The sequence below is a fragment of the Vitis riparia genome, unplaced genomic scaffold (assembly GCF_004353265.1).
Source record: "Vitis riparia cultivar Riparia Gloire de Montpellier isolate 1030 unplaced genomic scaffold, EGFV_Vit.rip_1.0 scaffold541_pilon_pilon, whole genome shotgun sequence".
Classification (NCBI taxonomy): Eukaryota; Viridiplantae; Streptophyta; class Magnoliopsida; order Vitales; family Vitaceae; genus Vitis; species Vitis riparia.
Window position 1 is genome coordinate 129,161 of NW_023269698.1, and position 26,788 is coordinate 155,948.

The window sequence follows — 26,788 nt, forward strand, 5'->3', positions numbered from 1 at the left end:
ATATCTACTGTTGGAATGCTTATGCTTCAGTTACAAGTCATAGTTTATTTTCTATGATGACCACTTAGTATATATGAGGAATTTTTAAGAAAAACGTTATTTCATGTGCTCAATTTCTTCTGAGGTTTTTGGATAAAAACTGGAGTTAGAAACTCCCAAAACTAAAGCATTATTTAGTTCTTAGAAAATTTGAGAGAACACAATAAAAAGAAAAAAAGAAAAAAATTAAAAAATAAATTTAAAATTAATAAATTATATTTATATGTTATTTTAAACTCATTTTACACATTTTTCCTTTCCTACACGAAGATAAAGACATGATATTCGGGATTTAACCTTTGAATATAATTTTTGATAAATTTAGCTTAATTCCCTGCTATCCTTTTCCTACAAACTAGCGGCACTACATGCATCATCAAACGTAGTGCTTCATTTTTCAATTTGGTGGCCTTTATGGTCAGTTAAGCAAGACAAAAGCAAAAAAAAAAATTCCTTCTCCCTTTCTAGAAATACACTACCTACTTTTCCATAAAGATGAAGCTGAGTTGAGAAGGTCATGACCTCTTCCCTCATCCAGCCTATTCCACATTGTCATTGTAAAAGAATTAAAGTCCTTCAAATGCAAAGAAAAACCTTCAAAAGAATTGACTCACTAGATATGGAAATAAAGAATTTGCAATAGGGTAAAGAATAAGAAGAAGAAGAAAGAATGATAATTTATAGTTTTCATTACTACTTTAATAATTTTCAACTAGAAATTTTTTAAAAGAACTAAGAAAACGTTCCAAAGTTTTTTTCATTATTATATAAATAATTTTTCATATATTATTAAAAATAAGGGATAAACCCTCATTTTACTTTAATAGCTTAAAAAGCTAAAATTTATCAAATAATTTTTAAAAAAAATCCTACAATTCTAAATTTGTTTTAATTTAGTCTTAATTCTTTAGAATTTATATTTTAATTTTGTGTCACTTTTTTCATTGAAGAAGTGTATGTTTTGTTTGGTATATCTCCAAGTAATTATTATTTTTGTTTAAATTATTGTTATATTTATGGAAAACATAAATAAGGACACAAAAGTTGTAAGAACAAAATGGAAGAAAAATAGATAAATAAACTTATAATAAAATAAGTTTAAGTAAAGATTCAATAGATGATAAAGAAGAATTAATTTATCAAATAAAATTAGAAATTCTGAAATAATGGAACAAAAAAATTTAATAACAAAAATAGTTACAATGATTGCTATGATTATAATATAATTAATTACTACAAACAAAAAAAATTAGAAAAACACAAAACAAGGAAAATAATTATCTTATTGGGCTGCCATGATCAAATTAGGTTTGTATCAGGCCTAACTCGGCCTGACTAGCACATGATCCAAGCTCTGCCTATGGACCTACCATTGGGCTTGGTCTAGTGAAACAGAGTAGATTGTTCCATTGATTTGATGTTCTGGCCTAAATGCAGTTAATCTTAAACACATGGAGGAACCCTCAGACCTCTCGGCTAAGACAAGCTTGTTTGCATCAAGGTCCTCAGCCACTGGGCTTTTTGTTGCCTAGGTTAAACAATATATACCATATATTGAGAGAGTTTGAGTCTATTATTATTATTATTATTATTATTACATAATCTATTGAGTCCATGTTTTTTTCCTTTCTCAATGATTACTACATGGTCACATATCATATGGTTCATTTCTCCCACAATCTAATATTTTTCGTGGTCTAGTACATATGGTCCATTGGTAATTTGTATTGATAAAGTTCAAGATCAAGCATTCACCTGACTCTCTAACTCCTTTATTGTTAGGATACCTACCCTATCTTCACCATTGATATGGTGTCATAACCAAAGTGCTACTTAGCTAGCAGCAAATCCAGTGTTTCATGAAAGGAGTAAACACATCGAAATCGATCTCCATTTTATTCGATGCAAAGTTCTCCAACGAGCCATCACCATTCAGTATAATTTAGTCATTATATAACTAATTAGGCTTACTTCTCAGTCCAATAAAAAAGTGGTAAAGGCAAAAAAGAAAAAAAAAAAGAAAAGAAAAAAGAAACAAAAGAAACTCTATATGGGTGTAGTGGATGGGACTCTTATTTTCAAGTTTCCTAGATCTAATTCTATTACTATTTCGTGCAATACTTTCTATCTTGAATGTGATGGACATTAGTTACTCTTACTTGATTGAAAGGTGATCTATAGAGTTGTGTGTAGCTGAACTATAAATTGGGTTGCGAGAATATTCTTGGACATATTCATTAAAATTTAATACACAAGAAATACATTACATGAAGAAATACTGACTAAGATACTGACTAAGATAGTCAATGCTATAGAAAAATCAAACACTGCGGGCAAGTTGATGTCTTTTTTTACCATTAATTTTCTTATTATGAAATGAGGTACTTTTAGAGAGTTACTAATTTCCTTATTCTTAAGAGAAAAATCATAAGAAAAATTGATGATATGATTCATGAAGAAATAAACAAAATCAAAATCAGATTTTGGACAACCTTACATTAGTCAATAAAGGCATACTTTTTTCAAATTAGAAAAATGCAGGGGATACCAAGTTAGGTTTCACTAGAAATGCAATAGCAAATTCCACAAAGGCAAAATAACAATCTAAACTCACAAAAGGAGAATTATTTGAATGTTTGAAGGTGAGTGCATAGAGAAAGATATACAACTACAAACAAAAAATGATCTCTCATGGTTCCAAGTTGTAGTCCCCCACGATAAAATGATGCATGAATCAATTTCTTTCCTCATTGGTCCCACAGGGACTTGTCAAGTTTGAGAGGCTGAGTGTCAAATGCTAGTCATTGTCATAACTAGAATCCAAAAAAGATGATAAGATTCGTAATGCAATGGCTAAGAAATTTTGCTACTCCACTTGCTTTGCATTGGTATAAGGTCTATCCATAGATGTCCAGGCATAAATATGACTTGAAGTAGAGATGGAAACATGATGCCAATAGAATTGATTGGTACCTAATATTCCATGGAGAAAGGTGTATAGATAAGATATAACCTATTAAACTAGATTGGAGGTTTAGAAATTCATAAAAATCAATTATATTATATACTTATACCAAATATGAGTTTTTTTTTCTTTGTTATTTTTTTCTCTCCATTTGAAATTTCAGATTTGATCTTAATACATTTATGGATTTGCTTTTGAGATCAACTTTAGTTGTGTCAGTTCTTTGAAGAAGAAAAAAACTTTCATCATGCCATGAAGTGAAATTTCCGTCCTCAATTCCCATTAAATAACATATAATTGTCTTATGTGGAGAGTGTAAAAGCCTACTAAATTGGTTCAATCTATTTAGTAGCACCAAAATATCAAAGCAAAACCCTATAATATGCCTCTTCCAACAATTTAACAATTTGCAGCAATTATCATCTATAAAAGGGATTTTATTTATTTATTTTGCTAAAATGAGAAAGAATGGAATTCAAGTTCAAGAGTAGTCGTTTTAATTACTTAGGAAATTCATGTTTTAATCCAATATTTAGTAACAATGTCTAAAGCATGTATTTAATAAAATAAAAAGTTACATAGACGCATAATGAAGACAATTATTTTCAATAATTCTAATACTTCACCTATTAAATAGGATAACAACTTGCAAGGATCTCCTGTCTTTCACACAAGCATGTGGGTATGTCTTGTAATTAAATAGCTCACCATGCTTGGCTAGCTACAAAACATTCTATATGGAAAAATCAAACATTATGGGCAAGTTGATGTACCCAGTCACCCCCATACTTCAATACTGACTAAAATAGTTAGTGCTATAGAAAAATCAAACACTGCGGGCAAGTTGATGTCCTTTTTTACCATTAATTTTCTTATTATGAAATGAGGTACTTTTAGAGAGTTACTAATTTCCTTATTCTTAAGAGAAAATTCATAAGAAAAATCGATGATATGATTCATGAAGAAATAAACAAAATCAAAATCAGAATTTGGAAAGCCTTATATTAGTCAATAAAGGCATACTTTTTTCAAATTAGAAAAATGCAGGGGATACCAAGTTAGGTTTCACTAGAAATGTAGTAGCAAATTCCACAAAGGCAAAATAACAATCTAAACTCACAAAAGGAGAATTATTTGAATGTTTGAAGGTAAGTGCATAGAGAAAGATATACAACTACAAACAAAAAATGATCTCTCATGGTTCCAAGTTGTAGTCCCCCATGATAAAATGATGCATGAATCAATTTCTTTCCTCATTGGTCCCACAGGGACTTGTCAAGTTTGAGAGGCTGAGTGTCAAATGCTAGTCATTGTTATAACTAGAATCCAAAAAAGATGATAAGGTTCGTAATGCAATGGCTAAGAAATTTTGCTACTCCACTTGCTTTGCATTGGTATAAGGTCTATCCATAGATGTCCAAGCATAAATATGACTTGAAGTAGAGATGGAAACATTATGCCAATAGAATTGATTGGTACCTAATATTCCATGGAGAAAGGTGTATAGATAAGATATAACCTATTAAACTAGATTGGAGGTTTAGAAATTCATAAAAATCAATTATATTATATACTTATACCAAATATGAGTTTTTTTTTCTTTGTTATTTTTTCCCTCCTTTTGAAATTTCAGATTTGATCTTAATACATTTATGGATTTGCTTTTGAGATCAACTTTAGTTGTGTCAGTTCTTTGAAGAAAAAAAAAAAACTTTCATCATGCCATGAAGTGAAATTTTCGTCCTCAATTCCCATTAAATAACATATAATTGTCTTATGTGGAGAGTGTAACATCCTACTAAATTGGTTCAATCTATTTAGTAGCACCAAAATATCAAAGCAAAACCCTATAATATGCCTCTTCCAACAATTTAACAATTTGCAGCAATTATCATCTATAAAAGGGATTTTATTTATTTATTTTGCTAAAATGAGAAAGAATGGAATTCAAGTTCAAGAGTAGTCGTTTTAATTACTTAGGAAATTCATGTTTTAATCCAATATTTAGTAACAATGTCTAAAGCATGTATTTAATAAAATAAAAAGTTACATAGACGCATAATGAAGACAATTTTTTTCAATAATTCTAATACTTCACCTATTAAATAAGATAACTTGCAAGGACCTCATTTATTTCACACAAGCATGTGGGTATGTCTTGTAATTAAATAGCTCACCATGCTTGGCTAGCTACAAAACATTCTATATGGAAAAATCAAACATTATGGGTAAGTTGATGTACTCAGTCACCCCCATACTTCAATTCTGACTAAGATAGTCAATGCTATAGAAAAATCAAACACTGTGGGCAAGTTGATGTCCTTTTTTACCATTAATTTTCTTATTAAGAAATGAGGTACTTTTAGAGAGTTACTAATTTCCTTATTCTTAAGAGAAAATTCATAAGAAAAATCGATGATATGATTCATGAAGAAATAAACAAAATCAAAATCAGATTTTGAAGAGCCTTACATTAGTCAATAAAGGTATACTTTTTTCAAATTAGAAAAATGTAGGGGATACCAAGTTAGGTTTCACTAGAAATGTAGTAGCAAATTCCACAAAGGCAAAATAATAATCTAAACTCACAAAAGGAGAATTATTTGAATGTTTGAAGGTGAGTGCATAGAGAAAGATATACAACTACAAACAAAAAATGATCTCTCATGGTTCCAAGTTGTAGTCCCCCACGATAAAATGATGCATGAATCAATTTCTTTCCTCATTGGTCCCACAGGGACTTGTCAAGTTTGAGAGGCTGAGTGTCAAATGCTAGTCATTGTCATAACTAGAATCCGAAAAAGATGATAAGATTTGTAATGCAATGGCTAAGAAATTTTGCGACTCCACTTGCTTTGCATTGGTATTAGGTCTATCCACAGATGTCCAGGCATAAATATGACTTGAAGTAGAGATGGAAACATGATGCCAATAGAATTGATTGGTACCTAATATTCCATGGAGAAAGGTATATAGATAAGATATAACCTATTAAACTAGATTGGAGGTTTAGAAATTCATAAAAATCAATTATATTATATACTTATACCAAATATGAGTTTTTTTTTTCTTTGTTACTTTTTTCCCTCCTTTTGAAATTTCAGATTTGATCTTAATACATTTATGGATTTGCTTTTGAGATCAACTTTAGTTGTGTCTGTTCTTTGAAGAAAAAAAAACTTTCATCATGCCTTGAAGTGAAATTTTCGTCCTCAATCCCCATTAGATAACATATAATTGTCTTATGTGGAGAGTGTAAAAGCCTACTAAATTGGTTCAATCTATTTAGTAGCACCAAAATATCAAAGCAAAACCCTATAATATGCCTCTTCCAACAATTTAACAATTTGCAGCAATTATCATCTATAAAAGGGATTTTATTTATTTATTTTGCTAAAATGAGAAATAATGGAATTCAAGTTCAAGAGTAGTCATTTTAATTACTTAGGAAATTCATGTTTTAATCCAATATTTAGTAACAATGTCTGAAGCATGTATTTAATATAATAAAAAGTTACATAGATGCATAATTAAGACAATTATTTTCAATAATTCTAATACTTCACCTATTAAATAGGATAACAACTTGCAAGGACCTCCTTTCTTTCACAAGCATGTGGGTATGTCTTGTAATTAAATAGATCACCATGCTTGGCTAGCCACAAAACATTCTATATGGAAAAATCAAACATTATGGGCAAGTTGATGTACCTAGTCACCCCCATACTTCAATACTGACTAAGATAGTCAATGCTATAGAAAAATCAAACCCTGTGGGCAAGTGATGTACTTAGTTACCCTCATATTTCAATACTGACTATGATAGTCAATGCTATAAAAGAATCAAACACTATAGGCAAGTTGATGTACCTAATCACCCTCATACATCAATACTGACTATGATAGTCAATGTTATAGAAAAATCAAACATAGTGGGCAAGTTGATGTACCTAGTCATGCTCATACTTCAATACTAACTACGATGGTCAGTGCTATATGTACCTAGTCACCCTCTTTCTTCAATACTGACTATGATAGTCAATGCTATAGAAAATTCAAAAATTATGGGCAAGTTGATGTACCTAATCACTTTCATACTTCAATATTGACTATGATAATCAGTGCTATAGAAGAATCAAATATTGTGGGCAAATGGATGTACCCAGTTCATGTACCTAAGCACCCTCATATTTCAATCCTGACTATGATAGTCAATGTTTTAGAAAAATCAAACATAGTGGGCGAGTTGATGTACCTAGTCACCCTCATACTTCAATACTAACTATGATAGTCAATGCTATAGAAAAATAAAACACTATGGGCACATTGATGTATCTAGTCACCCTTATACTTCAATACTAACTATGATAGTCAATGTTATAGAAGAATCAAACACTATAGGCAAGTTGATGTACCTAGTCACTCTCATACTTCAATACTTACTATGATAGTCAACATTGTAGAAAAATAAAACACAATGGGCAAGTGGATGTACCTAGTCACCCTCATACTTTAATACTAACTATGATAGTCAATGCTATAGAAAAATCAAAGATTGTGGGCAAGTTGATGTACCTAGTCATCATCATACTTCAATACTGACTATGATAGTCAATGCTATAGAAGAATAAAAAACTATGAACAAATTGATATAACATTTTCTAAACAATTTTTTCTCTAACTTTCGATTGGTTTTACGCCTTTCTTTATCTCTATCTCGCATTTCCATTGTTCAAGACTAATCTTGGAGGAGCTAAACCTTCAATCATATTACTTGAAAGGGCTTGTTATTAACTTTATTCAACCATATATACTATGCCCTCTAATTAATGTTTAAATTGGTGGATAGAATATAGAATAAAGATAAAAGGTGAGATAATGCATTCACCCTCTTCCCCGTATCTCCTCCACATGATATTTAACAACCACATAAAAAAGATGGGATGCATATCTAATGGATCATAAATTCTTTTTTGTAATACATATATAAAAATGTTTTTATATATATCATATATAAACTTAATATATATCATTTAACAACATGTAATAATTTCATAAGTATAAACTCTAAAATAACAATTTTAAAATAAACAAGGGAGAGGTCTCTAAATAATGTTGAATGGTAAGAGAGATTGTATCTTTTTTTTAATAATAAATGTTAGAATGCAATTCATATATTATTTAAAGAATTGTAAAACATCAAGATGAGATTGTTTAACAAATTTAAAATCAAGATTGGAGAGGTCTCTAAATAATGTTGAATTGTAAGAGAGATCATATCTTTTTTAAAAACAAATGTTTGGATGCAATTCATATATTATTTAAAATATTGTGAAACATTAGGACGAGATATATTTAACAAATTTAAAATAAATGATGGAAAAGTCTTTAAATAATATTGAATCATAAGAGAGATTATATCTTGTTTAATAATAATGTTGGATGCAATTCATATATTATTTAAAAAATTTGAAACATTAGGATAGGATATGTTTTTTATTCTATTATTTACACCTTCAATACATCAAATATTAGTATAGTATAATATATTTTAATAAATATAAAAATATTATTTTCTCTATATATCCATATCTTTAAATATCATATTTTCTTGAAAATAATATTATATATATATATATATATATATATATATATATATATATATATATATATGATATTACATATATAATTACTTAGTTAGTTATAGAGAAAGTGAGCTCCATTCCCCATTAGCCTTTTCTTGTAAAGTCAGTGACTTTTCCTTCAGAGCGAGTGACTTTATCTTTCAAGTTAGATCTTTCAAATTAGGTGTAAAGATGTAATTTCATTGGCTACTTCAAGAAGGTCTGAGCCCCACTAGCATTCAAAATCAATTAATTAATTAATTTTTTAATCTATGGATAGGTAGACTGAAAAAACTTCCGTAGCAGTGCTTGACATTTCAATTTGGTGGCTTTAATGAAATTCATTTCAACTTGAAATTTATCCAAAATTCATCGTCTATCTTTTCATAGAAATCCATAATTGAGAAATTCATGGCTTCTTCCCTCTATCTCTTCTCGCTCATTGGATATTTCTTAAGGCAAAGGAAATATTATGTATCACCATCTCATGAATGTTAAACACATGCAAAGTGATGAAATTATATAAATTAAGGTCATATTTGATTGAGGGTTTAGACTAGGGGATAAACTATTAATTTGTGTTTCATATATACATACATATAATTTTAATTAGTATTATAGTATATAAATATGCTTTTTTTTTTTCTTTTTGGAATACAAATTTTATTTTTTAAAATTAGATTTTTTTTTTTGTTCAAAGTGATTAAAATGAAAAAATTTTCAAAAGAAATATTTAAGAAATCCAATGAATATGATAAATAAATTTATTATCTAAAAGCCATATATATTGCATGTTTTTCCTGAGATTGTTAAATCCCATATAAAGGGATGTGATAAATAAAATGAATAATCATTTATCTTATCCATTCTAAAACCAAACATAAAATAAAGTTGATATGATCTTAAGAATAGCATGTATCTTAGGTAAAATAAACAAAAATAAAAAATAAAAAATAAAAAGGTTATTATGATTTGCAAATAAGGCTAAACTATAAATTAATTATTTTGAAGATTATGAATGCTCAGTATTACATCAACAACCCTTGTATGTGGATCAAACTTCTTAGCAGGTCCTTTCAATCATCATATTCCTTCAATAATTCTAGTAAGATTGGCTTTGTTGACATTGACCACTACATTGTTATAAATCATATGGTCCATTATACATGTGTCAATTTCAAACAATGACCTACGAATGAATTTTCTTAGCAATAAATGGATAGCATCATATTCCTTCAACAATTCCAATGAGATCGATTTTGTTAACATTGACCACTATATTGTCATAAACCATATGGTCCATATACATGTCTCAATTTCAAAAAAAATGTCTACCAATGAATTTTCTTAGCAATAAATAGATATTTGTTCTTCCCTCGAAAGACTTTCACTTCTTTGCATTGAGAATTATGACTAAGGGAAGGATCTATGAACTTTTCAAATATGGATTTTCGTGGAAAAGTGGGTAGTATATTTCAAGAAGGTGACAAATAATGTTTTTGGTTTTGTCTTGCTTGATTGTCCAAATAAGATATTAATTGATCTTGATTGAGAAGTTGCCTTGGCAACTTCTTCATGCAACCAGGAAAATTCAATCTTAAAAGTTACTTAGTTCTCCATATCATTGTGAGAAAAAACTAAATGTTATTTATCACTTTCTATGAATGTTGAACACATGCAAATGATGAAATTACGTAAATTAAGGTCATATTTAGTTGATGGTCTAGACTAGGACAAAATATTAATGAAATATAATATATTATAATATATATATATATATATATATATATATTAGATTTTTTTATTTTTTATTTTGGTTATTCAAAGTGATTAATATGAAATGTTTTTGAAAGAAATATCTAAGAGATCCAATAAATATAAGAAATAAATTTGTTATAAAAAATATATGTAGATTGCATTTTTCATGAGATTGTTAGATTCTGATATGATAAAAAGAATTAATAAAGTTAATATGACCTTAAGAGCATAGCATGCACCCTTAGATAAAGTAAACAAAAAATAAGAAGGTTGTCATGATTTGCTTGTAAAACTAAAGTTTGAATCAATTATTTTGAAAAATATGGTGCCCATGAGTATTTCCAAAGCCTTGTAAGTTGGATAAAGGTTAACATACAAAAGTGTGGTCTTGGGTTAGAAAATGCAAGATATAGAAAGAAAACACAAAGAAGGGAGGGAAATCATTATAATTACTTTGAGATGGGATATATATCATAAAGATGTGTAATTACTAAAAATAAAATAAAAGATAATTTGTCCCATGCTTCCATCAATTATTACTCAAAAGATCATTATGCTAAACTCAAAACCACTTTGAGAGACATATATATAAAGATTGAACTCAAAATATTGCAATGTACATAAAAGTATAGTACTTTGAGGAAACATAGAATAAGAAAATTGTTTACAAATACTTATTTTCTAGAAAATATAAAGAAATATGTTAAGACTATTCTCATAAGTTAATTTTTTTTAAATGCTACTAAAAGTAGACTAGCCACATTCATACCTGTCATTCTATGAATAGAAAAAAAAAAGTCTATACATAAGACAAATGCATTAAACTAGTGTCAAGATTCCAACAAATGTCTTATTCTATGAAGTCATGAACAAGTTATGATTCAATTAAAACATGGAGTATTTGCCTAGAAACATGTTATTCCATAAAAAGTATAAGTCATGCAAGTTGACTAAGGCTAGGATTGAAATTACTAAAAATATTTTTTGGTAAAATAAATTTTGTTTGGATTTTATGGTTATCCTATATACTACTTCAAATCAATCTAGATGAAATTATATTACATGATGAGTGTATGATCCTTCACTGAAACCTCTAACAAGTTAAGACAATTGTTAAAGCAAAATCTAAACCCAAACCTCTTGATCAACTAGTTTTCTATATTGATTTTCTCTCTATAAAATTTTCCCTTCTTCCCTTCGTTTTGTTTAGTCATGGTGCCGCCCCCTTTGTAAGCAAATAGTTTCAATGAAATCTTAAAACTAATAACCCATGTACAAGAATCATTAATGTTTCACTTGCTAAGAACAAGTTAGGCTAATATTCACCTGTTTACAAGTCAATTTCATAGTGAAAACAAAAATATCTTTTCTATTATTATTTATGAATGTGTAGTTAGCAAATGTTGTAAGCAATGGTTAATGATGAATGGGATCGATGTTTGTACAATAGACTACTTTTTAGACTCACTTTTGAATTTAGATCATGCTTATCTTTTAACATAAGTCTTAAAATATAATAAAATATTTAATAAAATTAAGTTCTATCTAAATGTAAGTCAAATTACAATTTATTTAGTTTTAAGATAAATTAAACAAATCTCCTTCAAGAAATTGAGGCTTACAACATCAATTTTCCATTTTTTACCATTAATTTTCTTATTAAGCAATGACATGCTCTAGAGAGCTTATTGTTTCCTTATTATTAAAAGAAAAATCATAAAAAAACTAATTATAAAATTTATGAGGAAATTAATAAATACTAAAATTAGAATTTGGACAACCTTACATTAATTAACTAAAGACATCTTTTCCAAATTGGAAAATGAAAGGGATACCAAGTTAGGTTTCACTATTAAAAGCAAATTCCATGAAGATAACTAGAATGCTAATTGAAACTAGAATTAGGTTTCACTATTAAAAGCAAATTCCATGAAGGTAACTAGAATGCTAATTGAAACTAGAATAATTTAAAGTCACTTGATCTAACTTACTCTAAAGGTAGGCATGTAGAGAAAGATATACAATTACAAACAAAAAATGATATCTCATGAGTCCAAGTTGCAGCCCCTTACCTTAAAAAATGATACATCCACTAGTTTCTTTCCTCATTGGGCCCTTAGGGACTTAGGAGACTGAACGCCAATTGACATTCATTGTCATAACCAGTATCCAAAAAATATGATAAGATTCATAACACAATGACTGAGATATTCCATGGAGATGACAACATGTTGCTCAAAGAATTGATTGGTACCTAATATTCCATGGAAAAAGTTGTATAGATAAGATAGAACCCGTTAAACTAGCTTGGAGGTTTATAAATTCATAAAAATTAGTTATATTATGAACTAGCTTGGTGGCTTTAATGTCAATCAAGCAAGACAAAACCAAAAAATCAATTAATTTATGCTCTTCCTGAAATTCATTTCCTATGTTTTCATACAAATTCATAATTGAGAGGTTCATGGGTTATTCCCTTTATCTCATCCAGCTCATTGGATATTTCAGAAGGCAAAAGAATCAAGTCTCTCCAAGTGCAAGGACAAATCTCCATTTAGTGCCAAGAAAATGAACTCGACGAGTACCCCTATATACAATGGGCCACACAAATTGAAAATAGACCCCATATACAATGGACCACACAAATTGAAAATAGACCCCATATACAATGGACCACACATAATGGACGATATAGTCGTGTGAACCACACAAATTGAAAATAGACCCTATATATAATGGACCACACAAAGAATGAAACATAGTGAGAAATTGGTCACATACATACAATGGACTATATGGTCCACGACCATTAGTGAGAAATAGTCGATTATAAAAATTCATAGACTTCTTGAAATGATGATGCTTGTGGGGATGATTTAAAAATTTTAAAGTATTTTTTTTAAAAAAAAAAAGAAAAAGAAAATAGACACATAGCAATAGATAGGGTTCACATGATTCAACAATGTAGTTATATCCACCATCGAGTTAGGAAACTTTTTAATAACAAACCCTAACTCCCAAAGAACTAATCTAAGTGGCTTCCGATAAGGAAAGACATACTTTCAACTAACACACTGAAGGTTTTTCTGAAATTTTTTTTAAAATTAGTTTTTATTTTTTAAAGCAAAAATAATTTTCCAACCTCAAAAATACATCTAACAAATTTTAGAATAAAAATATCATGAAAATAGAGTGATTGGTGTTTTTTTTATTGCATTTTGCATGGAAAATTACATTCACCAAGAACTAATGAAGAAAACCATTTTTTAGAATTTCAAATAGAATTTTATTCCTAAAAATGATATAAAATTGTTTTTATGAATTGTTCTCAAAAACTTACTTTTTAAAATTATTTTTGAAAATATTATCCACCATGCCTCAAATTTTCTTGTGAGAACCTAACCTTGCAATTTCTCAGATCTAATTTGCAAGATGCAAAATAATGTTGTGAGATCTCCGCAAGTAACAAGGCAACAAATCACATGAGAACAAGTCTGAAAACCTCTCAATGTTTCATTTTATTCTTTCTATGATGCAAAGCTCTAGTTTCCAAGATGAAAACTTGTCTACATAAAATTTTTCCTTTTTTTCTTAACTCCTCCTAGCTACCTTAATAGTACTGAAGCTTCTCCTAATAAAGCAAGACATAATGATTGAGGTTATTTGTTTGAGGCTAGTTTTTTAATAAGCTCCCTTATAGTTGCTTACGTAACCTCAAAGCCTACTCTCTTTGGAGATTAAGAGTCTTCCACATTTTTTATTTTTTGAAATCCATCTGCAAACTTTCCTAGAAAATCTCAATTAGTGCAAGGAAAGAAACAATTAATAAAGGTGGAGCCTCAAAAGCAGCCTATTTTATTAAACTATAGCAATAAATAACGAGATTACATTATCACCATTTATTACAACATGATTATTAACCAAATTAAACACTCATAATAGACAACTTTTTATTCTATTTCTGATATGACTGTCAACTCTGGTTGGATAGATGTTTTGCGTCTTCTAACACTTGTCCTTGTTTGTCCCATAGAGGTAAAAGGATTAGGAGGCATAACTAAATTGCCTTCTTCTCCTTCCAACATTCCAACCACAATTTTCATGGAAGGACGATCTATTGGATACCATTGGATACACCAAAGCCCTATGATGCTTAGTTTCTTTGCTATTTTAATATCACTTTCGTCCTCAATTCGAATGTGTACCTCTTGCTCTTGATCCAAATGATTATAGAGCCATTCTGGGAAGTATGCTTGACTAGTATTTTCTACTGTAGCATCAATATTCTTCCTTCCTCCTACCATTTCAATCAACAACATACCAAAACTATAAACATCTGACTTGTAAGACACATTCCCAAAATTTCTTGATAACATTTCTGGTGCAATATAACCCATGGTCCCCCTTGCTGCTGTCATAGATACTGCACTTTGCTCCTTAGAGCATAATTTTGCTAAACCAAAATCAGAAATCTTTGGATTAAAGTTATGATCAAGCAAAATATTATGAGGTTTGATATCCAAATGAAGGATTCTTTGATCACAACCTTGGTGAAGATACTCAATACCTTTAGCTATGCCAATAGCAATATCCTGAAGCTTATGCCAACCCAAAGAATAATTATTACCAAATGCTGAAAATATGAACTTGTCTAGTGACTCATTTGGTAAAAATTCACAAATCAAAGCTCGCTTATATCCATCTGCACAAAACCCAAGCAAGCGAACCACATTAACATGATGTATCGTACCCATTGTTCTCACTTCATTAATAAACTCTTCCCCGTTCCCTTTGAAATCATCAAGGATCTTCACTGCAACAAAAATTTCATTCGAGAGTTTTCCTTTATAAACGGTCCCGTAGCCTCCTTGACCTAGTTTGTCCTTGAAATTATTTGTGATCTTTTTAATATCAGCATAGGAGTACCTTGAGGGCTTGAGAGCTCTATAATCTTCCAAAAATTTTTGAACATTTATTCTATGCTCTCTTTTCAACTTATTAGAGCGATAGACAATAAAGATTATAAAGATTCCGAAAGTGAAATGAAGGAAACCAAGGATTACTTCTGCACATTGGGAAAAAAAAAGTTTTTGTAAGCAAATAAAAAAGAAGAAACAAACTAAGAATCATCATCGTGATGTCACCCTCATTATTGAAAAGAAGATGAATAGGAAATCACCTGTAAGCACTATTTTATCTATTGGAGCACCTGCAAAAGACAGTAAACTTATTAGCTTTTTGTATTTTATTAATTAGTAAAATCATAATAGATTACATGACATTGTAACATGAGTATAATTATTGTTGGTGTATTCAGATTTTAGCCTTGGCCTTTGCAGTCCTTTCTATAGGTTAGATTGTTTTAGCTAAGCCTAATTGTTGTAGCTAGCTTGTAATGAATAAATAATATTGCAAGTTCATATCCATTAGTATAGTAGTTAATTTGGTTCACATCCATAAGGGTTCAATCCAATTTCATGGTACAAACAGAACATACATAAGAAATACCATAGAAAATTTCATTTGCATATTAAAATCATAGTAGGAGATAAGAAAGGGCTTGCAAGGTGAAAATGATGAAGAAGCGGGATTTAGTACCTTTTGCTGGTTTATCAATGCATTCGATTTCAGGTTCCCTGCTATTATTCTTCTTCCGTTGGCACTTGTTTCCTTTTGCTTCACAGTTTCCGCACATAGGTTTTGACCATTTCATATAAATATCGTGGAATTCACAACCCAAAAACAGAGCATCTCTCTCTCTCTCTCTCTCTCTCTCTCTAAGTTGATAATGTTAAGGGAGGCACAACTCGTGGGAGTAGGCCTCATGACAGTAGTCATCCATGCCTGCTTCCTTTCAGTTTGTGTTGCTAAGCATCACAAGTACCAGATATGCAGCCCCTCTTCCTGCGGAGATATGAGGAACATTTCCTACCCTTTTCGATTACAAGACGATCCCCCCAGCTGCGGTTACCCTGAGTATGAATTGATTTGTGAAAACAATCGTACTATGATAAACCTTCATGGTGGGAAATACAATGGGAAATACTTAGTTACCCAGATCAACTACCAGAATTATACAATTCGGGTAGTGGATCCTGGGCAAAAGAAGGACAACTGTTTGATCTCCAGTCCTCTTCATTCCATTGGTGCATATTACACTGAATATCAATCTCCATATTACACTGAATATCAACCTCCATATTATTTGCCTTATAAATGGAGTGCTGCTTATTCTTCGCCTTCTGAATCAATATTCTATACAATAGTTTTGATGAACTGTGAGCAGTCAATCAGGGACGACAACTACATTCATATAATTCCATGCAACACTAGAGGCTCTTCCTCTTCCTCACCAACATACGCTTATGCAGTTGTCGGAGAATATGTGTTGGTGGGAGATATTCCGTATTCATGCACCATCGGCACATCTATTATTATTCAACCGTTGAAGTCACTTCCAGAGCCCAGCAATCTTTCGATGTCAGATTTGCAAAATTATATGCTTCTGGGGCTTCAGCTTTCATTTTTGCGTCTCTTCTGCGACCGCCAATGCGAAATGAAAGGGCAAGATTGCTACTATTCATATTTCACTGCGACTGCCTTTCAATGCAAGACGCCATGGAACGGACTTCCCAACACTGCAGAGAAAAATTGTGAGTATAAGATGCCCTCATACTTGATCTTTGGAGTTGGGGTTACAGTGCCTGCAATCAAGGAAACGCGATTTTATAGGAAATTAATTCCCTGAAAATCTGATTATGCTAACCATCTTATCTTCCTTGCGTGAGTCTTCAATATTTCTATCCCTAATTTCACTTGTTTGGTTTAATCTTGCAGGGCTTTGGAAGTTTATAACCAATGGTTTATTCCTTCCCTTTATTAGTAAGGCTCCAATTAGAAGCTGCTTTTCAATCAAATCTTTATTTTTGTCATTTTTCCTAATTTTTTACAAAATTTCCTAATTCATTGTTAACAGGGGGGTTACTTTCTCCCTACACCTTAAAATTTCGAGGTAAGGATGCTTCTTGCAATTATTATTTTCTCATGAGAATAAGACAAAAGATTTATTTAGAGTTCTTTCATCTTAATTAATCTCTCCATTTCTTGCTTCTCAATAAATTTAAAATTTAGGCAATCTAGGGCATTCTTCCTTGTGACTAACATGGCACGGATGGTTTAATATAGGACTTCAAGAAGAACTTGGTAATTGCAATATTTACTATATCTGCAACACCTTCATGATTGGTAAGGCTTTCTTCACTTACATGTCTCCTCTTCTAATGTTATTTATGTCTCTCACTTATACTGGTCCATATTTTTAATTTGTTACATCTCTTCCTTACTAGGCGGCTGGATACTGCGTATTATCGGTAAGCCTCCTAAATTCCAACTACTAATTTTTTGTAAAAACAATATTGTAAAGAGTTGATATGAAAATTCTTGGAATTCTTGCATTTTGAAGGTTGTAGAGTGAACTTCAAATTGATTTTGCTTTGTTTGACTATACAAAGCAAAACCAATTTAGATGTAATTCAAAATTTTCTCCCAAATTTAAATGTAATTCAACTCCACTAACATATAAAGAAGTCAAAACAATGAAATTGAAATTGGGGTCTTCTTATCCAAGGCCCCAGTACTTCCATCAAATTGCTCCCCAAGCAACAGTACACTGTAAAGTGATTGTTAAAGTAGCTATTTTATATGGCTCTCTAACAACACAACAACTTAGTGTTTTACTTTATATGAAGGTAGAATAGTTTTTTCTACCATATGTATTTGTTGGATTTAACTTTGTTTTTCATATCTTGTTCCTTTTTCTTAAAATATTCATTTTTTTACATTTGATTTGTGTTTAGTCATAGGAAGGACTATGCTTGGGATGTTGTGCCTATTCGCCTATTTGATTTACAAGTTCCACCGAAGACATCTATCATTAGATGATAGTATTGAAGAATTCTTACGGAGTCACAAAAATCTCCAACCCATCAAGTACTCGTATTCAGACATAAAGAAGATGACTCATAACTTTGCGAATAAATTAGGTCAAGGAGGTTTTGGCTCTGTATATAAAGGAAAACTTCGAAGTGGTCGCATTGTAGCTGTGAAAGTGTTGGTCATGTCAAAAGCTAATGGACAAGATTTCATCAATGAGGTTGCAACAATAGGGAGAATTCATCATGTTAATGTGGTGAGACTGGTAGGATTTTGTGTACAGGGATCAAAATGGGCACTTATATATGACTTCATGCCCAATGGTTCTCTTGATAAGTTTATTTTTCTTAAAGAAGAAAATAACACTTTTTTGAGCTGGGAAAGGTTGTATAAGGTTGCACTTGGAGTGGGGCGTGGGATTGAATACTTACATCAAGGTTGTGACATGCAAATTCTACATTTTGATATCAAGCCACACAATATTCTTCTTGATGAAGACTTTACACCAAAAGTTTCAGATTTTGGCCTTGCAAAATTGTATTCAACGGATGAAAGTATGGTGTCTCTCACTGCTGCACGAGGAACATTGGGATATATTGCTCCAGAATTGTTCTATAAAAATATTGGAGGTGTCTCATACAAAGCTGATGTTTATAGTTTTGGAATGTTGTTAATGGAGATGGTGGGGAGAAGAAAGAATGTGAATGCAAATGCAGCGCACTCGAGTCAAATATATTTTCCATCATGGATTTATGATAGATATGATCAAGGGGATAACATAGACTTGGGAGATGCCACTGAAGATGAAAAGAAGCTTGTTAGGAAAATGGTGATAGTTGCACTATGGTGTATACAGATGAAGCCCATAGACCGTCCTTCAATGAGCAAAGCTTTAGAGATGTTGGAAGGAGAGGTTGAGCTATTAGAAATGCCTCCGAAGCCTACTCTATACTCTGAGGAAATGTTAGTTGAGGACCATATGAGCAATCCAATAGAAGCACCAATTTCCTTGTGCAATTCCATGGGTACATTTACATTAGATGGAAGGTAGCATAGCATTTTTCCACTTGCATGCTATCTCCTATGATATCATATGTTTGTAATTTGGATTAGATGTATGGGTTATAACTCCTCTTGCAAGGTCCATATAATGTAATATCGTCTTGAGGCATTGGCATGGTACCCTAGCAACAAGCATATAAACATGTAATAATTATTACCTATGTTCTAAATGATTTAAATAGCACCAAACAGGAATATCAATTAATGTTTTAAGGCCTAGTTCCATAGTACTCAAATGATTATTGTTGTATTGCATAGCCTCACATGACTTAAATAACACCAAATATATATAATAGAAAACAAAGTAAACTAACTCTAAATAGAAAGAAAAGCAATAAGATTAATAAAGATAAAAGAAATGACATAATATTTATGATGTACCATAAGAGTGTCTTACCTATGTCCTTGGGAAATAGCAATCAATTCATTAACTTTTAAATTAGAAAATTACAAAATTGGAAGAATATCGAGCTAGGAGGCTCTTACTTGGCAAAGAGCTTTCTTTATACTAATATTGGCTAAAGCCACTAAGATAGCTAAAAGGACATGGGCTTATATATAAGCCTCCAAGCATTGACCAAACCAATTCATAATCCATGTGGGACAAGGAATCCCTAAACTAACGAATACTAATTACACCAAAAACCAACAAATCTCAACCTTGGAAAATTAATACTCCACTACCAACTCCCAAAATTCAAATATTCTCTAACAAATGAACTTCAAATGCATCTCTAGAAACCATATACCCAAAATTTTCAAACTAGTATGATATTAACCAAGCCCAAATAGTAAGAGGGAGCACTACAGGAATAATGCCTTATAGCAGCGGCTAGTGACCCTCACTAGAGGTCAGAAATGGTGTGCCTGCAAATTATGGTTGCACACCAAGCTGACCGCTACATGGTGTAGCCATAGGTGGTGCAACAATTTCTTATAGTTGCAGTTGTGAAAGTGACCGTAAACACAAGTTAAAGTAATAGTAGCAACCTAAAGTGCAACAAATGGTTCTTACAGCTGCATCTTGTTTTTGGCCCCCACTAAATGGCATATAGTTGCATTTTGGAGTTGGCCATAGCTATAAGTTATCATTATTAATTTTTTGTGACGCTCCCCATTAAATCCTTCAAAACACTATAAAAATGGTGTGGATCAGAAACATTTTTCTTCTAAGAATTTGAGTAAGCATAATCTTTCTTTTGATATTACATGCAATTTCATGCTACAATAGCAGCTTGACCTTATCCCAACCACCTCATAACTGAATGGCAATTTTTTCTGGATCTCTTTCAACACCAATAGCAAGTGTAGATTGGGTAAACAGAAAAAGAAAAGGGCTAACCCCTTCAAGATTGACACAAAAGCTTCACGGTAATATTCCAAAATTTGGAGAAATACAAAACTCATAGGTCAACAAAAATCCTTCTCCTAAACATGATATCTATTATAAACCTTTTTTCCGGCAAAAAAATAATAGAATCATACAATGGATATATACAGATGGTGAATCCCAATTAGCATCTACAAAACAAACCTGTAGGAACACAACAGAGATTTTTTAGATCAACATATTGAGAAAATGACTTGACACTCAAAAAGAAAGGCTAAGAAGCTCTGAGATTTGACGTTTTGTTAACAGAGATCCATGAGGACATAGAACAACATATTTAAATAGTTATTTTTTCTATGAATAAGAAAAAAGATTACATGAGTAACAGCACACCAATGCTTATTTGAATAAAGTGTCATTCATGGACAAAAACTAAAGAAACCAACTGGGACTAGGGGGCGAGGCCATGATATTATCAATTACGTTACACTAGGCAGACTATAATTACCATTGAGAGTAGAATGATATATTCACTTCTCAGCAACTCCAATATCTGATAGTATCATATTACCCTACAGGCAGAATACAAACAACGGATGAAATGTGAGTTGCAACAATCAGGCAATCAAAATCACATTTTGAACAATATAGGAACTCAACATCCAAACAAAATAGTATCAACAAGAAACTGTTATTCCTTTCATGATACAAGGAATTTTTGCCTCCATAAATTAGTAATTACTTCATACGGAGTAAAATTTAAGGGTACAACAGACACCACCGCCTCATAATTCAAGAACCAAACCATCAAGAAGGCTATGTTGAAATCTAATCACCACATCCAAATAGGTATTTCTCTGGTCTCAACAAGTGACACAAGGAAATTTTTGTATCTAGTGAATATCTTTGCCTACATCTAGTACAAGGTTCTGTTTATATCTTGTAAACATATATATACATCCAAACATGTATACACACACACGTGTATGCACTCTGAAGTTCCCTAGATATTATAAGTAGGTTTTGTAGGTACATGGCTGTGACCAATTCTTGTCCTAGCTTGTAGTTCTAGGTTAGCCCAAGAGTGTACCTTTTCCAAATTTTCTCTTTATGATGTTGCTTTATCCCTCTAGGTATATATTGTTAATGGCCACAACCTCAGCAATCTTTTTCATGTTTCCATGCATGGATCAGTTTAAAAAGGAAAAACACATGATTTCCAGAGTTTGAACTTCCATTATTTTACTATAGGTACAAGGTTAACATTTTTTTGTATTCATGCCCCAGTTTAGTCATTTTCATACTGACATGTGTTAATGATGTTTTCTTACATGCTTATTGATGAAATCCTCCCTTCCCAAGTCCACAATTCATTCTAAGTTTATCAAAAGACATCAAGGCATCATAGAAAATCAACAATTCTAATATTGTAACATCTCCAACATTTGTAGAAAACACAAGATTCCATATTTAATCTCTAGATTGTAAATTAAGGTTCAAAACTCAAAAGCACATTCATAAAGACACAAACCTCACTAGCCATCAGCTTTCGGACATTATTAGCATATAATTTTCCCATACATTACAAATGAGCTTAATTTGAGAGTTATACCCTGGCAATGAGAGAACCTGCTTTGGGCAACAATTCAAATCATGACAGAATTTTTTGTTCTCCATCTCATCCTTGTAGCAACATGTACCTTACTCATGTCATTCCTCTTATGTGGAGCTACCATTATCTTACCAATAACATGCAAAGTAGACAATAAGACTGAACAAGAAATCAAAATTCCTTAAGTTTAAAATCTTATACTGTAAGGAGAGTGGAACTATGAGTGTCCAAGTGTGGTTGCTTGTCAAGAGTTGAAAATTTGGATGATTATTTGGAGGTTCTATTCAAGCCCATGTGGTTGTGCCTATTGGCCATATATTGCTATTAGAGCTTTTATAGCAACAACCCAGCCCATGTGGTTGTGCCTATTGGGCCTTATATTCCTATAAGAGCTTTTATAGCAGCAACCCACTCCTTCCCCAGCTATAAGAGCTTTTATAGTAGCAACCCACTCCTTCCCCAGCTATATGAGCTTTTATAGTAGCGATCCATTCCTCCCTCAGCCATAATGATGCGGGAATTTATAATTTTTTTTTTTTTTTTGGCTCAATTTACCATTTGACAACATACATGGAACTTTTTCTGACAAAGTTCCATTGATATGCTCTACTACCCTATTTTGCTTTTTATAAAACAAGAAAATGATTTGTTTGAAAGCTATTTTTTTAAATTGAGTATTTCTCCAATCACTTAATGTTGTAGAGTTAAGTTGTCTTTTTAATTATTTTTAAGTTTAAAATAAGAAATTAACATTCATAGCCATTGGTATTGTATTTTGTTCTTTTTTCTTGAGTTAATATAAATATCATTTAAATATAAAAAAATTAATTGTCTAAATTTATCTAAATTTAAACAAAATTACTACAAATACTTTTTATTTTTGTACATAGATTTCAACAACCAATATTTATCTAATTTCAGATATTTTAATCCTTACTTAATATATGGAACTACCTAGAAAAGAATGAACAAGTGGTCTACGTGATTATCCCCAACATTAAATTTCTATTTTATCTATAAATTCAATTAATATTCCAATATCAACAATGGTTAAGTCTTCATCAATCTCACGCACAAGATTTCTAATTGCACAAATAGACATAGTAATAATAGCAATTCATATAAACAAAAAGCTCTAGCCCAAATAGTTTGTGTTGACCATAAAGTTGCCTCCTCCACCAAATTGGGCTATGATGATGCTAAGCCTCAAACGTGCTGGGCTAGCCCAAATCCAAGCTAGCTAGCCCTGCTCTGCCAGCTAGCCCATGGGTCTGCTGGGTCTTTAAGGACCAAATACTGCATATTAATTCTAGAGACCCTGTCTTTAAAAACTGAAAATCTGGTCTGCAAACGGAGCCCTTTCAGGAAAAGCAGACCCTAAAAGTAAGAAAACAGGAAACAATTGGACAATTATTATTGTTTCTTTTTTTGTGGGAAGGATGGGGTTAGGAATTTCCGTCCTCCTCTTTTGCTCATTTCTACTGTTGGAATGCTTATGCTTCAGTTACAAGTCATAGTTTATTTTCTATGATGATCACTTAGTATATATGAGGAATTTTTAAGAAAAACATTATTTCATGTGCTCAATTTCTTCTAAGGTTTTTGGATAAAAACTGAAGTTAGAAACTCCTAAAACTAAAGCAATATTTAGTTCTTAGAAAATTTGAGAGAACACAATGAAAAGAAAACAGAGAAAAAAATTATAAAATAAATTTAAAATTAATAAATTATATTTATATGTTATTTTAAACTCATTTTACACATTTTTCCTTTCCTACATGAAGATAAAGACATGATATTCGGGATTTAACCTTTGAATATAATTTTTGATAAATTTAGCTTAATTCCCTGCTATCCTTTTCCTGCAAACTAGCGGCATTACATGCATCATCAAAAGTAGTGCTTCATTTTTCAATTTGGTGGCCTTTATGGTCAGTTAAGCAAGACAAAAGCAAAAAAAAAATTCCTAAATTCCTTCTCCCTTTCTAGAAATACACTACCTACTTTTCCATAAAGATGAAGCTGAGTTGAGAAGGTCATGACCTCTTCCCTCATCCAGACTATTCCACATTGCTCATTGTAAAAGAATTAAAGTCCTTCAAATGCAAAGAAAAACCTTCAAAAGAATTGACTCACTGGATATGGAGATAAAGAATTTGCAATAGGGTAAGGAATAAGAAGAAGAAGAAAGAATGATAATTTATAGTTTTCATTACTACCTTAATAATTTTCAACTAGAAATTTTTTAAAAGAACTAAGAAAACGTTCCAAAGTTTTTTTCATTATTATATAAATAATTTTTCATATATTATTAAAGAATAAGGGATAAACCCTCATTTTACTTTAATAGCTTAAAAAGCTAAAATTTATCAAATAATTTTTTTTTAAAATCCTACAATTCTAAATTTGTTTTAATATAGTCTTAATTCTTTAGAATTTATATTTTAATTTTGTGACACTTTTTTCATTGAAGAAGTGTATGTTTTGTTTGGTATATCTCCAAGTAATTATTATTTTTGTTTAAATTATTGTTATATTTATGGAAAACATAAATAAGGACACGAAAGTTGTAAGAACAAAATGGAAGAAAAATAGACAAATAAACTTATAATAAAATAAGTTTAAGTAAAGATTCAATAGATGATAAAGAATAATTAATTTATCAAATAAAATTAGAAATTCTGAAATATTGGAATAAAAAAATTTAATAATAAAAATAGTTATAATGATTGCTATGATTATAATATAATTAATTACTACAAACAAAAAAAATTAGAAAAACACAAAACAAGGAAAATAATTATCTTACTGGGCTGCCATGATCAAATTAGGTCTGTATCAGGCCTAACCCAGCCTGACTAGCACATGATCCAAGCTCTAGCTATGGACCTACCATTGGGCTTGGCCTAGTGAAACAGAGTAGATTGTTCCATTGATTTGATGTTCTGGCCTAAATGCAGTTAATCTTAAACACATGGAGGAACCCTCAGACATCTCGGCTAAGACAAGCTTGTTTGCATCAAGGTCCTCAGCCATTGGGCTTTTTGTTGTTTAGGTTAAACAATATATACCTGTAGACCCCATTTGGGGGGCTCATTTTCATGCAGCTTGTTTTGCCAGGTGGAAAGCTCCTTGAGAGCCACGTGCTACCCCGGGATTGGTCTTCAGGGAATCACAATAGTGGTTTTGGGATGCAATAAGAATGTGACACCTGTCAAGGAGAATGAGAGGGAGCGTGTTTTCGGTTATAGGTAGCAGACTGTTGTTTGAGGAAAGGGGGTTTTTTGGGGGTAGCCGGCAAGAGATATGGGCTAGAGAGGATTTTCTCTTAGGGGAAGCAAGTTGCTAGAGAGAAAAAAACAGAGGGAATGATAGGAGACGTTTTGAGTGAAGGAGTAGGGATATTTTTCAGTCAGTTACATAGAGATTTTGAGAGCTTAGCTTGAAAAAGAGCCAGAGAGTGAAGCTTGATGAGGTTGTGGGCAAGAGAAGTATGGGAAATCAATTGGATTTTCTTTGTGAAAGGAGCCTAGTAGCTACCAGAGCGAGAAAGAGACTTTCAGGTATGGCCATTTATGGTTTTCCCATATATTCTCATCCTTCATATTTCTCCTGCTCAGTCTCTGTGATTTCAATCTTGTTTGTTGAGTTGTTGTGGTTTGGTGATTTTTGATTCAATATTTGAAGAGTTTGTTGCATCTTATGCTCTATTCTGGCAAACGCTTTCTATTTTAGCCCATTGATTGTTAGATTCATGGATGAAATAGTGAAATGGGTTTAGCATATTTGTTAAATGTTCCATGCTCTGTTCCCCTTTCTATTCCCTTGCTCCTCTGTTTTCCCCTGAAAGAGACCGTCAGGCTTTAAGACTGGGAATCTGGAGAGGTTGATTGACGGAGAATGATGGTGATATGAAGAGGAAGATTGGCAACTATAGAATCTGAATCTGACAACGTTCGTATGAGGTATCAACAACTTTTGGGATTCAAGAGGTCCTTGCTTGGGATTGTGATAAGCATGGGTGAGAATGAAATAGACTCATAACAGAAGGACTCTGTACAGTAAATGACGGACTCTTTGCCTGGACCTTCATGTAAAATAAATAGGAAGAATGCTCTTCTCGATGTCCTATATGGTGAGAAATGTAAAACAGTCTTTCATTCTGTTGGCAAACGTGTTCAGACTTGGCAAAAGCTTCATCGGGTTTTGATAAATGTGCGCCAGAAACACTATGATAAATGCAGTAGCCTCATCAGGGTATTTTATTAGAGTTGTTTGAAAACAGTATTCATCGAGGTCTAAAAATGAGTTCGCGTTCAAGCCAGGGCAGTACTTCATGCTTTCTCTGAAGGTTATATGGAACTGTCCTCCTGATCCATTAGATGCCTAACCGGATCTGCTCTTTCAGCTTGTGGCTATGCTGAACCCACCTATGTTGTAAAAAAAAGGAGTCTCTGTCTATAGTG

At 31.5% G+C, this 26,788-nt stretch overlaps 2 protein-coding genes across 2 annotated transcripts; one reads left to right on the forward strand and one right to left on the reverse strand.

The window, feature by feature from the left end:
• Positions 1-14,229: 14,229 nt before the first annotated feature.
• LOC117910026 (rust resistance kinase Lr10-like) lies at positions 14,230-15,519 on the reverse strand. The gene is made up of 2 exons (XM_034824079.1): positions 15,507-15,519; positions 14,230-15,451 (listed from the first exon to the last, which is right to left on the reverse strand). Exons 1-2 carry the CDS (start codon positions 15,517-15,519, stop codon positions 14,337-14,339), a joined length of 1,128 nt encoding a protein of 375 aa, XP_034679970.1. The 3' UTR covers positions 14,230-14,336.
• A 580-nt stretch (positions 15,520-16,099) lies between these two features.
• LOC117910027 (LEAF RUST 10 DISEASE-RESISTANCE LOCUS RECEPTOR-LIKE PROTEIN KINASE-like 2.3) lies at positions 16,100-19,462 on the forward strand. Its single transcript, XM_034824080.1, has 6 exons — positions 16,100-17,039; positions 17,224-17,268; positions 17,363-17,398; positions 17,572-17,631; positions 17,733-17,756; positions 18,243-19,462. Exons 1-6 carry the CDS (start codon positions 16,175-16,177, stop codon positions 19,367-19,369), a joined length of 2,157 nt encoding a protein of 718 aa, XP_034679971.1. The 5' UTR covers positions 16,100-16,174; the 3' UTR covers positions 19,370-19,462.
• The last annotated feature ends 7,326 nt before the right edge of the window (positions 19,463-26,788 follow it).